At 49.5% G+C, this 13716-nt stretch overlaps 1 protein-coding gene across 6 annotated transcripts in view; it reads right to left on the reverse strand.

Annotated features, from left to right (window-relative positions):
* Positions 1–5896: 5896 nt before the first annotated feature.
* GREB1 (growth regulating estrogen receptor binding 1) overlaps positions 5897–13716 on the reverse strand; it is a 134136-nt gene continuing 126316 nt past the window's right edge. For 5 of the 6 annotated variants that reach the window (XM_073791583.1, XM_073791582.1, XM_073791585.1 and 2 more), the window contains 5 exons: positions 11995–12213; positions 10667–10802; positions 9260–9460; positions 8689–8827; positions 5897–7544 (listed from right to left, as the gene is read on the reverse strand). In XM_073791583.1, the coding sequence (XP_073647684.1) occupies positions 7381–7544; positions 8689–8827; positions 9260–9460; positions 10667–10802; positions 11995–12213 (859 nt within the window). In that variant the 3' untranslated portion in view covers positions 5897–7380. The remainder of the gene's footprint in view (positions 7545–8688; positions 8828–9259; positions 9461–10666; positions 10803–11994; positions 12214–13716) is intronic. The other variant, XM_073791584.1, reaches the window with a different exon arrangement.

Genomic DNA, 13716 nt, shown 5'->3' on the forward strand with positions numbered 1-13716 from the left:
CCAAAGATGTCACGCAAATCATTAAGGAAAACACCAGGACCTCAAAGGCCAAGAAACACACCAGAGGAAATACGTTCAGCCTCAAAAGTTCCTAAAGAAGCAACGATCGAAACAATAGTGATGCAGCATTTTGCGGCGAATACACTCATTTCAAAACGTCAGTGACAAGAGCCCCTATTGCCACCAGAAGCCAGGTGTGACCGATGTGCTCAGACAGTGGAGGGAGGGAAAATCAGAGTGCCCTCCTAGAAAGGAAATAGACAAGAAATTTGGAAGCTAGAGAAATGTTCAAAAACTTAGAGCCTATGTTTCACCCGCTGGAACTTTCCTTTAAGGCAGTTTGCCAAGGAAGAAAAGCCTCTCTGTGGGCACACAGGTGTGTTGCCAGGCTCTTCATGGGGCATTTACCAGCGGGCTCTGGACCAAGCAGGTTAATCACTCATGATGCCTGCCCCTTACATCCTGCCTGGAAACACTGTTATTACTTCTGTCATTTTACAGGTGGGGAAATGGAAGCAAAGAGAGGTGAAGACAAGTCTTGTCCCATTACTTGCATCACACCGCTTCCCAAGAGTCTGATGACAAAAGATGATAAGAAACGAAAGGCTCCGCCTTAAGGAATCGAACGATTCATGATCATTTATTCAAACAAATCCTATGTGTTAGGCCACCATAAACAAATAATAAGACTTACTTAGCAGTATAAACATACTGTGGTCTTGCTATTAACTAAACAGGGAAACAGAATGCCAAATTATAGTATGCGCAAGTCATTCCGGTTCAGAGAAAAGGTCTAGAATGAGGCACTTAGAAGATGGTGAGTTTTCCATGGAGGCATGAGTGACCTAAGAATAAGGGTGATTTCTGCCACCTTCATCCCAGGATCTGAGTTTAGTAAATGTCTGGTAGAAAAAGGACTGTGAAACCTTTTTTTTTTTTTTTTTCCTAATTGGTTGGCATAATGTTGTTTGTATAATATCTAAATAACAAATTTCAAATAGAAATCAAATTCCCCTTGCTGGGGGCCCAGGTAGAAGCACTGGGCATTGACTCCAGCCCCTGCAGTCCAGGCTCAGACAGGCCTGAAGATGGATCCTGCCTCTGCCACTTATCAGCAAATTCCTTCACCTGCTCGGGCCTCCTGTCCACATCTGTGAAACAGATATGATAACCACTACCCTCTGGATGTTAAGTATTAAATGACATCATACATATGAAAAACTGCTTGGAAAAGTGTGTATGTAGCACTCAAAGAGCTCAATGGATAGCAGCCGTTATTAACATAAAGGGAAGCTCCTGGCTCCTGAATGCAGCCGATCTTTACAATTCTGTATTTTTTTAAATTTATTTATTTTACTTATTTATTTTTGGCTGCGTTGGGTCTTCGTTGCCGCACGCGGGCTTTCTCTAGTTGTGGTGAGGGAGGCTACTCTTCGTTGCGGTGCGCGGGCTTCTCTTGTTGTGGAGCGTGGGCTCTAGGCGCGTGGGCTTCAGTAGTTGCAGCACGCAGGCTCAGTAGTTGTGGCGCATGGGCTTAGTTGCTCCGCAGCATGTGGGATCTCCCCGGACGAGGGATTGAACCTGTGTCCCCTGCCTTGGCAGGCGGGTTCTTAACCACTGCGCCCCCAACCAGGGAAGTCCTAAATTCTGTGTTTTAAAAAAATAAGCTATATCGATTTGTGTGGTTGTTTGGTTTACTTGTTTGCCTGCTTGGCCAAGATCAAGAGACCCCAAAAGTGTTCCTTTCCTAAGTCTTAGTCTTATAGCCACAACTACCTCATACCAGGATCCTAGGAAGCCTTTGCCAAACCTTGCCAAACTTTGCCAAACTTTGACAGATGAAGTATGCATCGCCCACCTGTGTTGATTCCCTAGGGCTTGCATGTAACAAAGTGCCACAAGGTAGTGGGCTTAAAACAACAGAAATTTATCCTCTCACAGTTCTGGAAGCTACAAGCTCAAAATCAAGGTGTCAGCCGGCTATGCCCTCCTAAGGCTCTAGTGAAGAATCCTTCCTTGTCTCCCAGCTTCTGTTGGTTCCCAGCAATCCCTGGAATTCTTTAGTTTGTAGATTGATCACTCCAGTCTCTGTCTCCACAGCCCATGGCGTTCTCCCTCTGTTTCTCTTTGTCTTCTTATAAAGACACCAGTCACACTGGATTAGGGCCCCATTTTACTCCAATATGACCTCATCTCAACTAATTACATCACAACAATCCTATTTCCAATTAAACTCACATTCTCAACGACTGGGGGTTACAACTTCAATATATCTCATTGGGGGACACAATTCAACTCACACCACCACCCAAAGCCCACCCTTCTTGGTAGGGCGGATTGCCACCCCTAGGAAACACCCTTTCATAGAGCAAAAGATCCTAAGAGAGAAAAATTGGTGCTCGCCCGAGTTTTAGAAGAAAGGCAAAAGGAAACTGGGACAGTCTATTCAGTGAATGACAAATGCAGTCTTAGAATTTCTGTTTCTTCTCTAGACCTGAAGGGCTTGAAAACTCTGCACTGGCCTTCCCAACTGTTTTGCTAATTAAAATGCTAATTCCTTCTGAGCAGGAAGTCTGCCTAAGCAAGTAGACTGAAAAAGAATCAGCAGCCGTGGACACTGGACTTGCCCTTGGTGCATGGTTTTCCCTTCAAGAGCTGTCTGCAGAAGCTGAAGCCAGACGTGGGAGGTTTCATGCAAACTTCTTAATTGAAAGTGGTTTCTAAACCTTAATCCTGGGATTGCCTAGACTCTAGACGGCACATAATGTGGTGCATTTGGAACATGCCTGAATCCAGCACCACGTGCAACAGGCAACCCAGTGAGAAAATCCTGGATCGGTATTTCTATTGCACACAGAGTCTTAGGAGCCATAGTGCCTTCCAATACACAGCATTTGGGGGAAGTAAATAACTCAAGATAGCACGCAGCTGTGATGTTAGTGAAACTATCCTCACACCTGCAGGCATGAATCCAGATTTGTTCTGGCGCTTGAGAGGTGTGTGACCTCAGACACGTCACTCAGCCTCTCTGAGCCCTAGTTTCTTACTCCGGAAAATGATGCCAATGATACCTACTTCAAGTGTGACTGTGATGACTAAATGAAATAATGGACAATTAGCCATCTAGTAAAATGACTAACCATAGTAGATGCTCAAGAAAGTTTGCTACTCACTGTTGCTGATTTCATAGCTAACACAGTCTCCAGGGAGCTGGGTGACTTGGCAAAGGAGCCAAGGCATGAACCCAAGTCTCCCGATGTCAGATTCCGTGCCCTCTGCACCGCCACATCCGGTGTCAAGAACTCTGACATCCATATAAATGTTGCTCTTGTAGCATGATTTCTCCTCCTTTATTGCAAGAGTCGTAAATTGCTGAAAGTTTTCAGGAAAAAAAGAATCAGTTTTTTGGTGTGTACTTATTATTCTTATCTGGTTTGGGGGTGACTGTTATATCTGGCGTTTCAGGAGTACAGGATTCTGTATTTCCCAATGTTCTGGGAGAGTTTTTATTTTATGGCGGCAAAATACACATAAAATTGGCCATTAGTGACGTTTAGCACATTCACCATGTTATGCGAGCCTCACCGCTATCTAGTTCCAGTACATCTTCTGGAATTCTTATTACACACGAATTCTCTCCTCTTTGAAGGTTAATTACTTTAGACCAAACATATTACTGTGTCAACCAACTCTCATTTCTGTGGGTCTCCTTTGTCTGCTTCTGCAGGAGACATACTAGACTCCATTTATGATTACACCATTTACCCATCTTCTCGTATTTCTCACAATTCTTTATATTTCATAGCGATGTTGGCATGTCTACAACGTGTCGGGACAGTCTCATCCCTCTGGGTAGAACTCTGAATTTTAACTTAAAATATCTCGTCTTGACCCAATCTGAGAGCCTCAATCTGTTGTTAGGTGACTTTAATTCATTTATAGTTATTTTGCTTATTGATAGGTTTGGATGTGTATTCTATTTACCAAGCTTTCTTGCTGTTTATCCCCTCCCCAGCCTGCTCTTACCTCATGCACTGATTTTGTCAGTGCTACCTTTCCCTTTAATGTTTTAGATATTGGACACCCTGTTTTTTCCTTCTAGCAGCTTCTCTAAAAGTTTTTAACACGTATATTTAAATATTCCTTTTCCATTAACATGTTAATCATTCTGCCCCATTAAACCAAGAATTTTTGCTCAATTTCACTCATTTTATCAGTTCCCCCATCACCGACCACTCCCACCCCCAGCTCCCATGTTGGGATCGGCTAAGATAGAAGAGATTCATTCGTTCATTCAATGGGCATCTCGCGGTCCCTACAATTCGCTGGGCATAATCAAGGCTCTGGGAACAGAGCAGTGGAACTGTCTCATAAAATTCCTGCTCTTGTGGGGAAAGACCCAAAAAACAAAAGACGGCTAAACAAACTGTGTTCTGTTAGTAGGTACTCTCAATCAGGGATGACCTCATTGAGGAGGTGGCCTTTGAGTAGTAAGGACTCAGTGCAAACGAGGGAGGGACCCAAGCGGATGTGAGGGGAGGGAGAAGCACTCCGGGCAGAGGCGGGTGCTGGCCTGGCAGTGGCCAAGGTGGTCCAGGAGGGCCAGGCAGCTGACATGCAGTAAGCACAGGGAGAAGTTAAGGGTCAGCAGAGATCAGGAACATCCCTTTGTACTGCCTTCTTAGAGACTTTCTCAACTGCACGTTCCAGCTGTCTCTCTCACTCCTTTTTTTTTTTTTTTTTGCTGTATGCGGGCCTCTCACTGCCGTGGCCTCTCCCATTGCGGAGCACAGGCTCCGGACACACAGGCCCAGCGGCCATGGCTCACGGGCCCAGCCACTCCGCGGCATGCGGGATCCTCCCGGACCGGGGCACGAACCCGTGTCCCCTGCATCGGCAGGCGGACTCTCAACCCCTGCGCCACCAGGGAAGCCCATGTCTCTTTCAGTCTTGAGCTGGTCTATCTCATCCGCCTATAGAGGTTTGAATTTCCGAGATCTGTACCTGATCTTTTTTTGTTCTGGATGCAGTATATTCTTTTTCCCTGAATTTAACTATACTTTGTTGATGGGATTCCGTCTGCTGTATTGACTCTTCAGGGAGCTTATCACCTCTCCCTCTATAACATTTCCTGTATTTTGTTATGAGTTTTAGCTGTGCGTTTATTTCCGTACTAGGGAGCTCCTGTTTGCTATCTACTGCCGCAAGTGACTGTGGGCACAGGACATTGCGGTGGCGACAGGGTGCCGACAGCTTGTCTTCACAAAGGCCTGGGGACCCGCCCCCCTGATTGGGGCTCCACATTCCGGGCCTGAGCCTCAACGCAATCAGCTGCTCAGCCCAGGTTGGTTGCGGGGTGCAGAGCGCGGCAGGGAGGGCTGCGAGGCGCCAAAGAGCATGGCTGCTCCGAGCGGCTTCCCCTGGGAACGACCCTGCCAAACGCCCAGGCCCCCGCCTGCTTCTTTAGTCACTCGGAAGCTCAGGGCACAGGAGGAAACCATCCTCCTGTGTGGCTTTGCACGCTTAGCACGCTTTGGGCCATTGTTTCTTCCATTTCTGCCTGTCTTTTCTCTTTCAGGGATTCCTCCACACCTTAATATACCCTTATTTTTATGGATTTGTTCTTCTTGCCTTTCCAAAACTGTCCTTCTGTCATTCATTGAGATTTTAAGCAGGTATCAGCCCCCCAGGACCACTGGCCACACTACTTCCTCCCAAAACAATGCAACTCGTTCCCAGCAAAGCAACAATACACGCATCACAAATTCTATTTATAATAAGGCTGGAGCAAATACGAATACTCGTTTGGGTTTTTTTCCCAAGTTTAAATTAACCAATCAAATGAGGAAAGCAGCCCAGAAGCCACCAGAAGCCACCATTTACAAAAGACAAGTAGAACTAAAGAAGGTAAGTTTTTATTCCAAGATAGGAATAATGACATATACAAAGTGATCATTTTAGAAACACTGATCTAAATCTTTTATACTCATGGACTTTTTTTCTTAAGGAAGAAAAGATTGACATTAACTCTTTGGCATCATCTTTGAAAAGAATTTCTTCTCGGATTGCTATCCATCAGAGTGCTTTAAACGTCTAAGATGGATGGATGAGAGTGCATTCTGCTGATTCATTTCTGACGACCTTTAAACTCTTCCTTTGGTTACGGGCCACTCCACAAGCAGCGTGGTGGGGAGACAGACCCCAGAGTCTACTTCTGCTTCTCTCCAGCTGTGTGATCTTGGTGACATGCGCTCTCTACATCTCAACTGTCTCATCTTTGAAATGGGAAGAATAATTCCACGCACATGGTCTGCTGGAAGGGTTAAGCAAGATCGTAACTGTGAAAGCACCTGGCCCAAGGCCCAGCCTCTAGGGGGCCCTCTAACACGCTGGTTTAAAAAACATCCCAGCACAAGCCAGAGTGTGGGCGCATCACAGAACATCGCTGCTGCCTTGTCTGTCCCCCTTCCTCTCCTGTCAGGGACCAAACATTCGTAAGAGAAGACAAGCGATTCAAGGAACTAAAAACTGAGCTTCAATAAATTAGAGTCACAAGTCTAGTTCTTATCAACTGTTTTCCACGTCGCTTTAGTTGTTCTCATTGTTTCAAGTAAGCCATTTGGTCCTCTTTCCTTTGTAAGGCAAATTCTATTTCTCAAGGTCAATCTCTGTAACCCTAACTTCCTTCCTGAAACCCCTGTAGTTTTTAAAAAAGTTTCTTTTCACTTTTGCCCTTTCTAAGAGGTAGGGTATTTACCCTATACTATTTTAATAGAATCGTATTTGCTCTGAAGTGAAACTATTTGTTTTACTTTATTAAAGTTGATGCCTTTGGGCTAGCTTCTAAAAGAGTAAACTTACATAATTCTTATTAAGTGAACCTACTTCATTTTTTCTTGTCTCCAGCCTTTACAGTTAAAAGGTTCTTTTGGAATATTGCTCTGTAGTAGGTTATAGAGAAACCGACATAGCCAACATCATATCCATCATCTGAAACGCTGGCGCCTGTACAATAAGCCAAGGGGGATCCTTCAGAGCTAAGAGAAAAGTCAAGTCTGTCCGTGGAAGCATATGGACGATGTGACAGCAGGCAAAATTTTGTTCTTCATACGATGGACTTCAACACAGGCCAGGGCGATGGGGTCTGCCCCGGAACTTAGGGGCCTTTGGTTTGAGTTCCTGCTCACCGTTCACTCATCCCCGTGGGTCTCAGTAAGTCTCGGTCCACCTCTGGGCCTCGGTTCCCTGGCACCTACCGTGAGGGCGTGGCCAACAGACACCTCTGGGTCCTGCCCCAGTCCAGACACTCCGTGGTTCCTATTCTTCCTTTAGCCTCAGCAGCCTGAGGTTCTGAAGGCCCCACCCTCAGGTGTGTCTCCCTCAGATGTGTCGTCCGGTCAGAAAGAAGAGGGGTCGGTCCTCCTTGGCGTTGGCGGTCTGGAATTCATCTCTCAGCCGAAACTGCCACTCATCTTCCAGCTCCAGGCGGACGACCGTCTGGCGGAGTGAGTTGCGGTCCTGACAGATCACACACAAGGTGGCACCTGTGTGGACGACAGCAGAGGCATGTGAAGAAAAGAGGGGAGTTTCTCCAAAGGAAAGGTACCGCCTGGCTGCTATTCGCAGAACAAAGTACGCCGCTGCCTGGAAGGGAAGGACCGGATGTCCGCGCGAGCTCTCGGTGCCTTGCGGATGCGTCTTAATCTTAGCAAGACGGTGAGATTGTGATTGGGCAGGTCTGGCAGATGAGACAACACGGAACCAAGAAACACTGGCAAAGAAGCAAGCAGAGGGGGAGAAGGAGACAGACTCACAGGACCACAAACCAACATCCTCGGCTCCAGACCCTGCTGGGCAGCGCCCTCCCCCGGTCCTTCCAGCCCAACCCTCCCTGTCCAGCCATCCCAGCCGGCCACCCGCCCAGGCCCCGCGCACCTCCTGACTCTTCCTCTGCTGGGCAACGAGGATTCTCCCGCCTCTCGACGCCTAGCGTTGATCGGCAATCACGGGTGTTCGTTCTAGCTACCTCCCTCCCTCCCTACACATCCTGTCCTCCTATTAGACGAAATGTTTCCCAAGAGCAGAGAAGGTTGTGGAAACCTCTGACTAGTTCCCCAAAGCTTATGCAATGCTGGTGCTCACTAAACATCTGGTAGAGAGGAAGGTCAGAGTCAAGGCCAGCCAAGGAAAAGTGAAGCTCGATTAGGGGTCCCAGCTGGATTGGGAAGAATGTGTTTAAGTCATACAGAATGAATGTCTCTCACTCTCAACCACTCGCACGAAAACACCTACAGAGGGAGAAAGATCAGAAGAGAAGTAAAGACGCACGTGGCACCCCAAGACAAGGAAGAAGAACTCACCCACCAAGAAGGAAAAACGTCTGAGGGGATCTGCGAGCTTAGGCTAGGAGCCTGGATTGGAAAGCAACAGAAAAGTTGAAACTATCTGCTAATCACCGAAAAGAAAGGGGCTGTGTCTTGTCTCTACGCAAACAGGTAGAGGGGAAAGAGCTGCCCTGGGATCCCATCCCAGCCTTCTTTGCGCTTCCCTGGATGGTCGGGGACGTCATGCGCCCTGAGCCTCAGTCTACCCGTTGCCAAGGACTAGGACCAGAGGTCACCTCCGCAGAGGCGCCAGGTGGTGACAGCCACTCAAGGCAAGGTCCGTGGTAAGAGTACGGGAAGTTACCTTTCAGAAAATGAAACTTTTTCAGGAAGGCAGCTCCCACAAAAGAGTCACAGAGGTAGAGCAGGAGTCCACTAAACAGGAAGTCGGAGCAGGTGATGTTCAGAGAGTGGGGCCTGGAGCTCACATAACACACAGAGATCTGGAAAGAAAGGAATCCAAGAGGAAATGTCATTCTCCGTGAAATACCCCACGACACTGTGTTAGCACTTGGCATCTAGCAAATGCTAACCGCCAGGTCAAGCTCAGACCTGGAGGAACAGAGACAGTATTTAATGTTATTTCCAAATCTATATCCTAAAACTCAACTCCAAGACTTATCCAGATTTATCAATTCATTAATGCATTTGAGAATCAGAAATGTTTAGCATCAGAAGTGGGTTTCTATTCGTAACTTCTCATATCGGGGCCAAACCACTTCAGTCCTCTCAGCCTTTATCTTATCAGCTGTAAAGTGGGGTCATACCGGAGCGGAAGTAGTGGAGTGGTTCTCATTCCAAGTGCTGGGTTCTGGCGCGCGTGTTTAGGAATTTCCCGGATTTATGGACTCGACAGCGCCCCCTCTGACAGTTACCTGAGACCCCAGGTTAAGGTAGCAGTCGACGGACAGCACGGGGTGGCCGTGGTTCTTCAGGGACAGCGGGAAGAAGCGGTGGCTGTGGTGCTGCAGGAACTTCTCCAGCAGGAGCTGCGCAGGGGCTGCGAGGAACGTGTGCTTGCTGTCGGGGGCGCAGATGTACTGGGCCGGCACGATGGCCATGGGGCTGTCAGACACCTGCGCGGGGAAGGGCGGGTGTCAGCCACTCCCAGCCACCCTGAGCAGGGACCCAGGGTGGGTGGCGCCGTCGCGGAAGGCTGTGTCATGGAGCAGCGATGTGAGAACACATAACTTCCACTGTGAAGTTCTCCATTAAGAAAAATTAGGTTTAACCGAAGTGGGACGTGTGAAAACTGATCACGTGATCGATCAGAATCGTAGACACTGACCATTCCACGCCGAAAATTGGCTGCCTGGTCTAGAAAAAAATAAGGGAATCCACGGACCTTGGGAACGTTCCCCCAAATCCAGGGATGCAAACCTCTGGGAACGGCCAATCTCCCCTTGACCCCCAGACCCTATCTGCCTCCTGTCCAGCCACGTGGCCCCTGCTCTCCATGGCCCGGCCATCTGGGCCCACCATCTCGTGTCCCGTCACCAACAGACTTCCCATGCTATAGCCAGAGAGACTGTGGATGTAAATCATACTAATCAAACCCTCTGCTGGACACCCTTCAATGGGTTCTCGTTACTCCTACAGAAAAGTCTAGAACCTTCCCACAGCAGATAAGGTCCTGCCTACTTCTCCAGCTCATCTCTGACACTCTGCCCCATGGATCGGAGGGACCTTCAAGGCAGGGGTGTGCCGGCTCCGCATGGGTTCCTGGAAGACACAGATCTCCGAAGGCTCACCGTGACTTCGCATCTGAAATGCCCAGGTCTGCCCGGCCAGGACCGACACAAGTAGATCACATCTCTGCCCACCTGGTGGCCGGCTCAGCCATCAGGCTAGCCCGTCAGAGCCACTCAGACAGTGTTTGGCAGGCACTGTCCTAGGGGCTCCGAGAAGAGCACGGCACCGCACCTGCCCCCTCCCCAAAGGGGCTCTGTCCAGCGGAAAAGCCGGACAAGTGAACGGCAAAGACAGTGACAGAGATGAGCTCAGGAAACCAATGGGGAGAAAGAGTGCGGGCAGGCAAGGGCGCACAGGAGGGCTGGTGGTGCGTGTGTGCTGCAGGGGACGCACAGGAAACCAGTTAGAGTCGGAGATCAGAAGGGAAACCTGATGGAGTCTTTCCCTTCCCAGCGCTCCCAACCGGAAACCTTTACTAATACTTCCCAGCAGTCAAGCCCACCCCACTGACTCAAAGGCGCCCGGGTGGCCTCCCTGCCAGCTTTCCCACCACGGACAGCAGCCCCCTCTAGGCACACAGCCACACCCACCTTGGACGTGATGTGGAAGGACCTGTGCCCGCCCACCGCAATCTGCTTCTTCATCACACTGAAGCGGTTGAACCGGCAGAGCAGGAGGCCGGCGCTGTGCACCCGCAGGTTGAAGTCCACATCGTCACACATGAACCTGCCCAGAGCCAGAGGAGGGGGCGGGTTGGACTGGAGGCAGCTCACACACCCCCAGTCACGCCCCTAGCAGACACGTGGAGTGTGCACCCCTGTACTGGGGGCTGGGAAGGCAGAGCAGGCTCGTTCCTGTGCCAAAGACCTTCCTCTGGGAGGCACAGAAGGCAAACCGAGAAGGAAAACAGGAAGAGCTGTGATGCGCCTGCACCAGGAAAGCAGGGTGCACCCCAGGCTTACACTACAGAAGCACTGCCACCCGAGGACCAGGCACGACACGCCCGGCACCGTGAGGGGGACTCGACAAACACCACTTCATCTATTTGCTGAAAAGAAAACAACCGACCTCCCAAAGTAAAAAGATTAGCCACTTTTTACAGCTGAATAAAACAAGACTCAGGGCTTCCCTGGTGGTGCAGTGGTTGGGAGTCCGCCTGCTGATGCAGGGGACACGGGTTCGGGCCCCGGTCCGGGAGGATCCCCCATGCCACGGAGTGGCTGGGTCCATAAGCCATGGCCGCTGAGCCTGCGCGTCCGTTGCTCTGCAACGGGAGAGGCCACAACAGTGAGAGGTCCGTGTACCGCAAAAAAAAAAAACAAAAAAAAAAAAACAAGACTCAGAGATGGCAGGTCATCTGCCTAAATTGCAAAGCTGACAGTGGCAGAACCCAAATTCCTGGCAGGTCGGTCTGGCTCCAGAATTGACACTCCTGCCTGGGCCCTCTTGGGGGTGTGCCCACGGCCTGGCACGTCGAGGGCTCAATAAACGTTAGTGATTAGATTCTTCTTGTGACGTGAGCGTTTCTGCATAGGTCTGCAGAGAGTGACACAGGGAAATTACAGTTTCCTTCAGTGCTAACGCTCCTAAAAAGTGATGTGTTCAGAGAAGGAGCAAAAAAGCAAGAGAAACAACAACCAGCAGCATTTAAGTCATTAAATAAGGTACCACGTGAATTGAGGAAGGAAGCTGAATGGTCTTAGGCAAATCTGCCCTAAAATTATACAACAAAAATACCAGAAAAACCCATGAGGGCCGAAAGCAAGGGACCAGGCCAACGCTATGGGTGAAAAGGCTCTGGTTTCGTTGGCCCTGAAGGGCAAGGACAGAGCAGCCCCTGCCAGGAGTAAGGCTGCCCCTCACGGAGGGCCCTGGGACCGCGGGCGGAGCTGACAGCCAAGGCGGCGCAGGAGCTCACCGATTCTGGTTGTACTGCACGTTCTGGGTCAAGTCCACGTTCAGGATGATGAAGTCGTGCACGTGGCAGCGGGAGAAGGGCTCGCGCACCTCGCGGCTCCCGGTCTTGCTGGACCACTTGCGCATGCCGATCAGGGCGTAGTGAGTGATGTTGGGGGAAGCCTCGATGTGCTGCATGATGTGCTTCAAGGAAACATTCCTTTCCGACCAGGAAAATTCCCTGTTCGAAGGAAGGAGATGGACATCCCTCGGTTGGCATGCAGACAACAGCAAGGGCCTCTGGACCAGGCTGGCCGGGATGCTGCTCTCCCCTGAACATGCCGGGCGGGGTGGTGCAGAAGGAACCCATCACAACCGCCAGGCACCGTGCTCAGCACTTCAAATTCACTGTCATTGATCCTCGCAGCAATCCTATGACATAGGCATAGCATCCCCATTTTACAGATGAGGAAAAAGAGGCTCTGGATAACTTGCCCAGTGTCACGTGACAGAGCTTGGATTGAACGCTGTTGTCTGCGTCCGGAGCCCACAGTCTCTGCATTTGCCGAGCCACCTTGCGTTTCCAGTGTCAATTCCAAGCGAGGTGGGGGGAGGGAAGGAGGCAGCGTGTAAACACCTCCCACCCCACCCTGCCGGTGACTGAAGTCTGTGAAGACAGTGGGGGCCACCCGACGGCCAGGGAGGGCTGCTGAAGGGAGTAACACCCGACGGCCAGGGAGGGCTGCTGAAGGGAGTAACCCCAGGGCGAGGAGCTGGGGTGACGAGAGCTCTGTCTGCGAGACCCAGGGACACGGCTCAACTTCTCTGCATCTCAGCTTCCTTTTCCCCAACTGAGGGGCTTCAACTAAACTCTCTAAGGCCCCAGCCAGCTCTGACATGCCAGGACTCGAACGTCTGCTGCAGAATGAAATTCAGAAAGGCAGAGGGAAAAGCTTGGTTCTCTTCCTCATTGCTGCCCTGGCCGAGCTCTTGCCCTGGGAAGCATGACAGCGAGAACACGGAAAGCACGGTGACTGCTGTCCTCATGCACGTGCAGCTCTATCAGACAGAAAACAGCTTTTTCCAGAAGAGTAGTGGTGTTACTGGTGATGGTTACATTAGGACTCACTAACACAGAAGAGGTGAACCAACCTCAAAAGTTGCCTCTCACAAAAACAAGCCAAAAAATCAAGTTGTTTCTCAAAAAAAAAAAAAAAAAAAAAAAATCAAGCCCGAAATAAAGGCTAAGTTGAAACACTCGTGGTGAAACCACACAGAAATATTTTACCCACGATGCTCAGCTGCAGCCGTATCTACTGAGCCCTTCCTACATTGCGCGGCTCCATTGCCCGTGACCGGGCACACAATTCATGGCTTAATTAATCCTTGTAACAAACTTCTAGCACAAGTTTAAGTGCCCTTTGAAAGATGAGGAATCTAGAACCCAAAAAACAGTCATTTCCCTAATGTCACACAGCAAATAAAAATACAGCTTCACGTTAGGAGGAGGCTGGGGGGAGGGAGGAGGGACTGGAAGGTTCTGGGGTGCCAGTGATGGTCTGTTTCTTCATCAGGGAGTTTGTCAAGCGTGTGTGTTCTGTTTGTGAAAATACCTGGATACGTATTATACTTTCCTTTTCGTATATATTTGATGTTGAATATATATTGCATTATTTTCTGTATGTATTACACCTCAGTAACATTTTTTAAATTAAGAACTCAAAGTAAAGCCTGGAACGTGAGC

The sequence above is a fragment of the Tursiops truncatus genome, chromosome 14, assembly GCF_011762595.2.
Source record: "Tursiops truncatus isolate mTurTru1 chromosome 14, mTurTru1.mat.Y, whole genome shotgun sequence".
NCBI lineage: Eukaryota > Metazoa > Chordata > Mammalia > Artiodactyla > Delphinidae > Tursiops > Tursiops truncatus.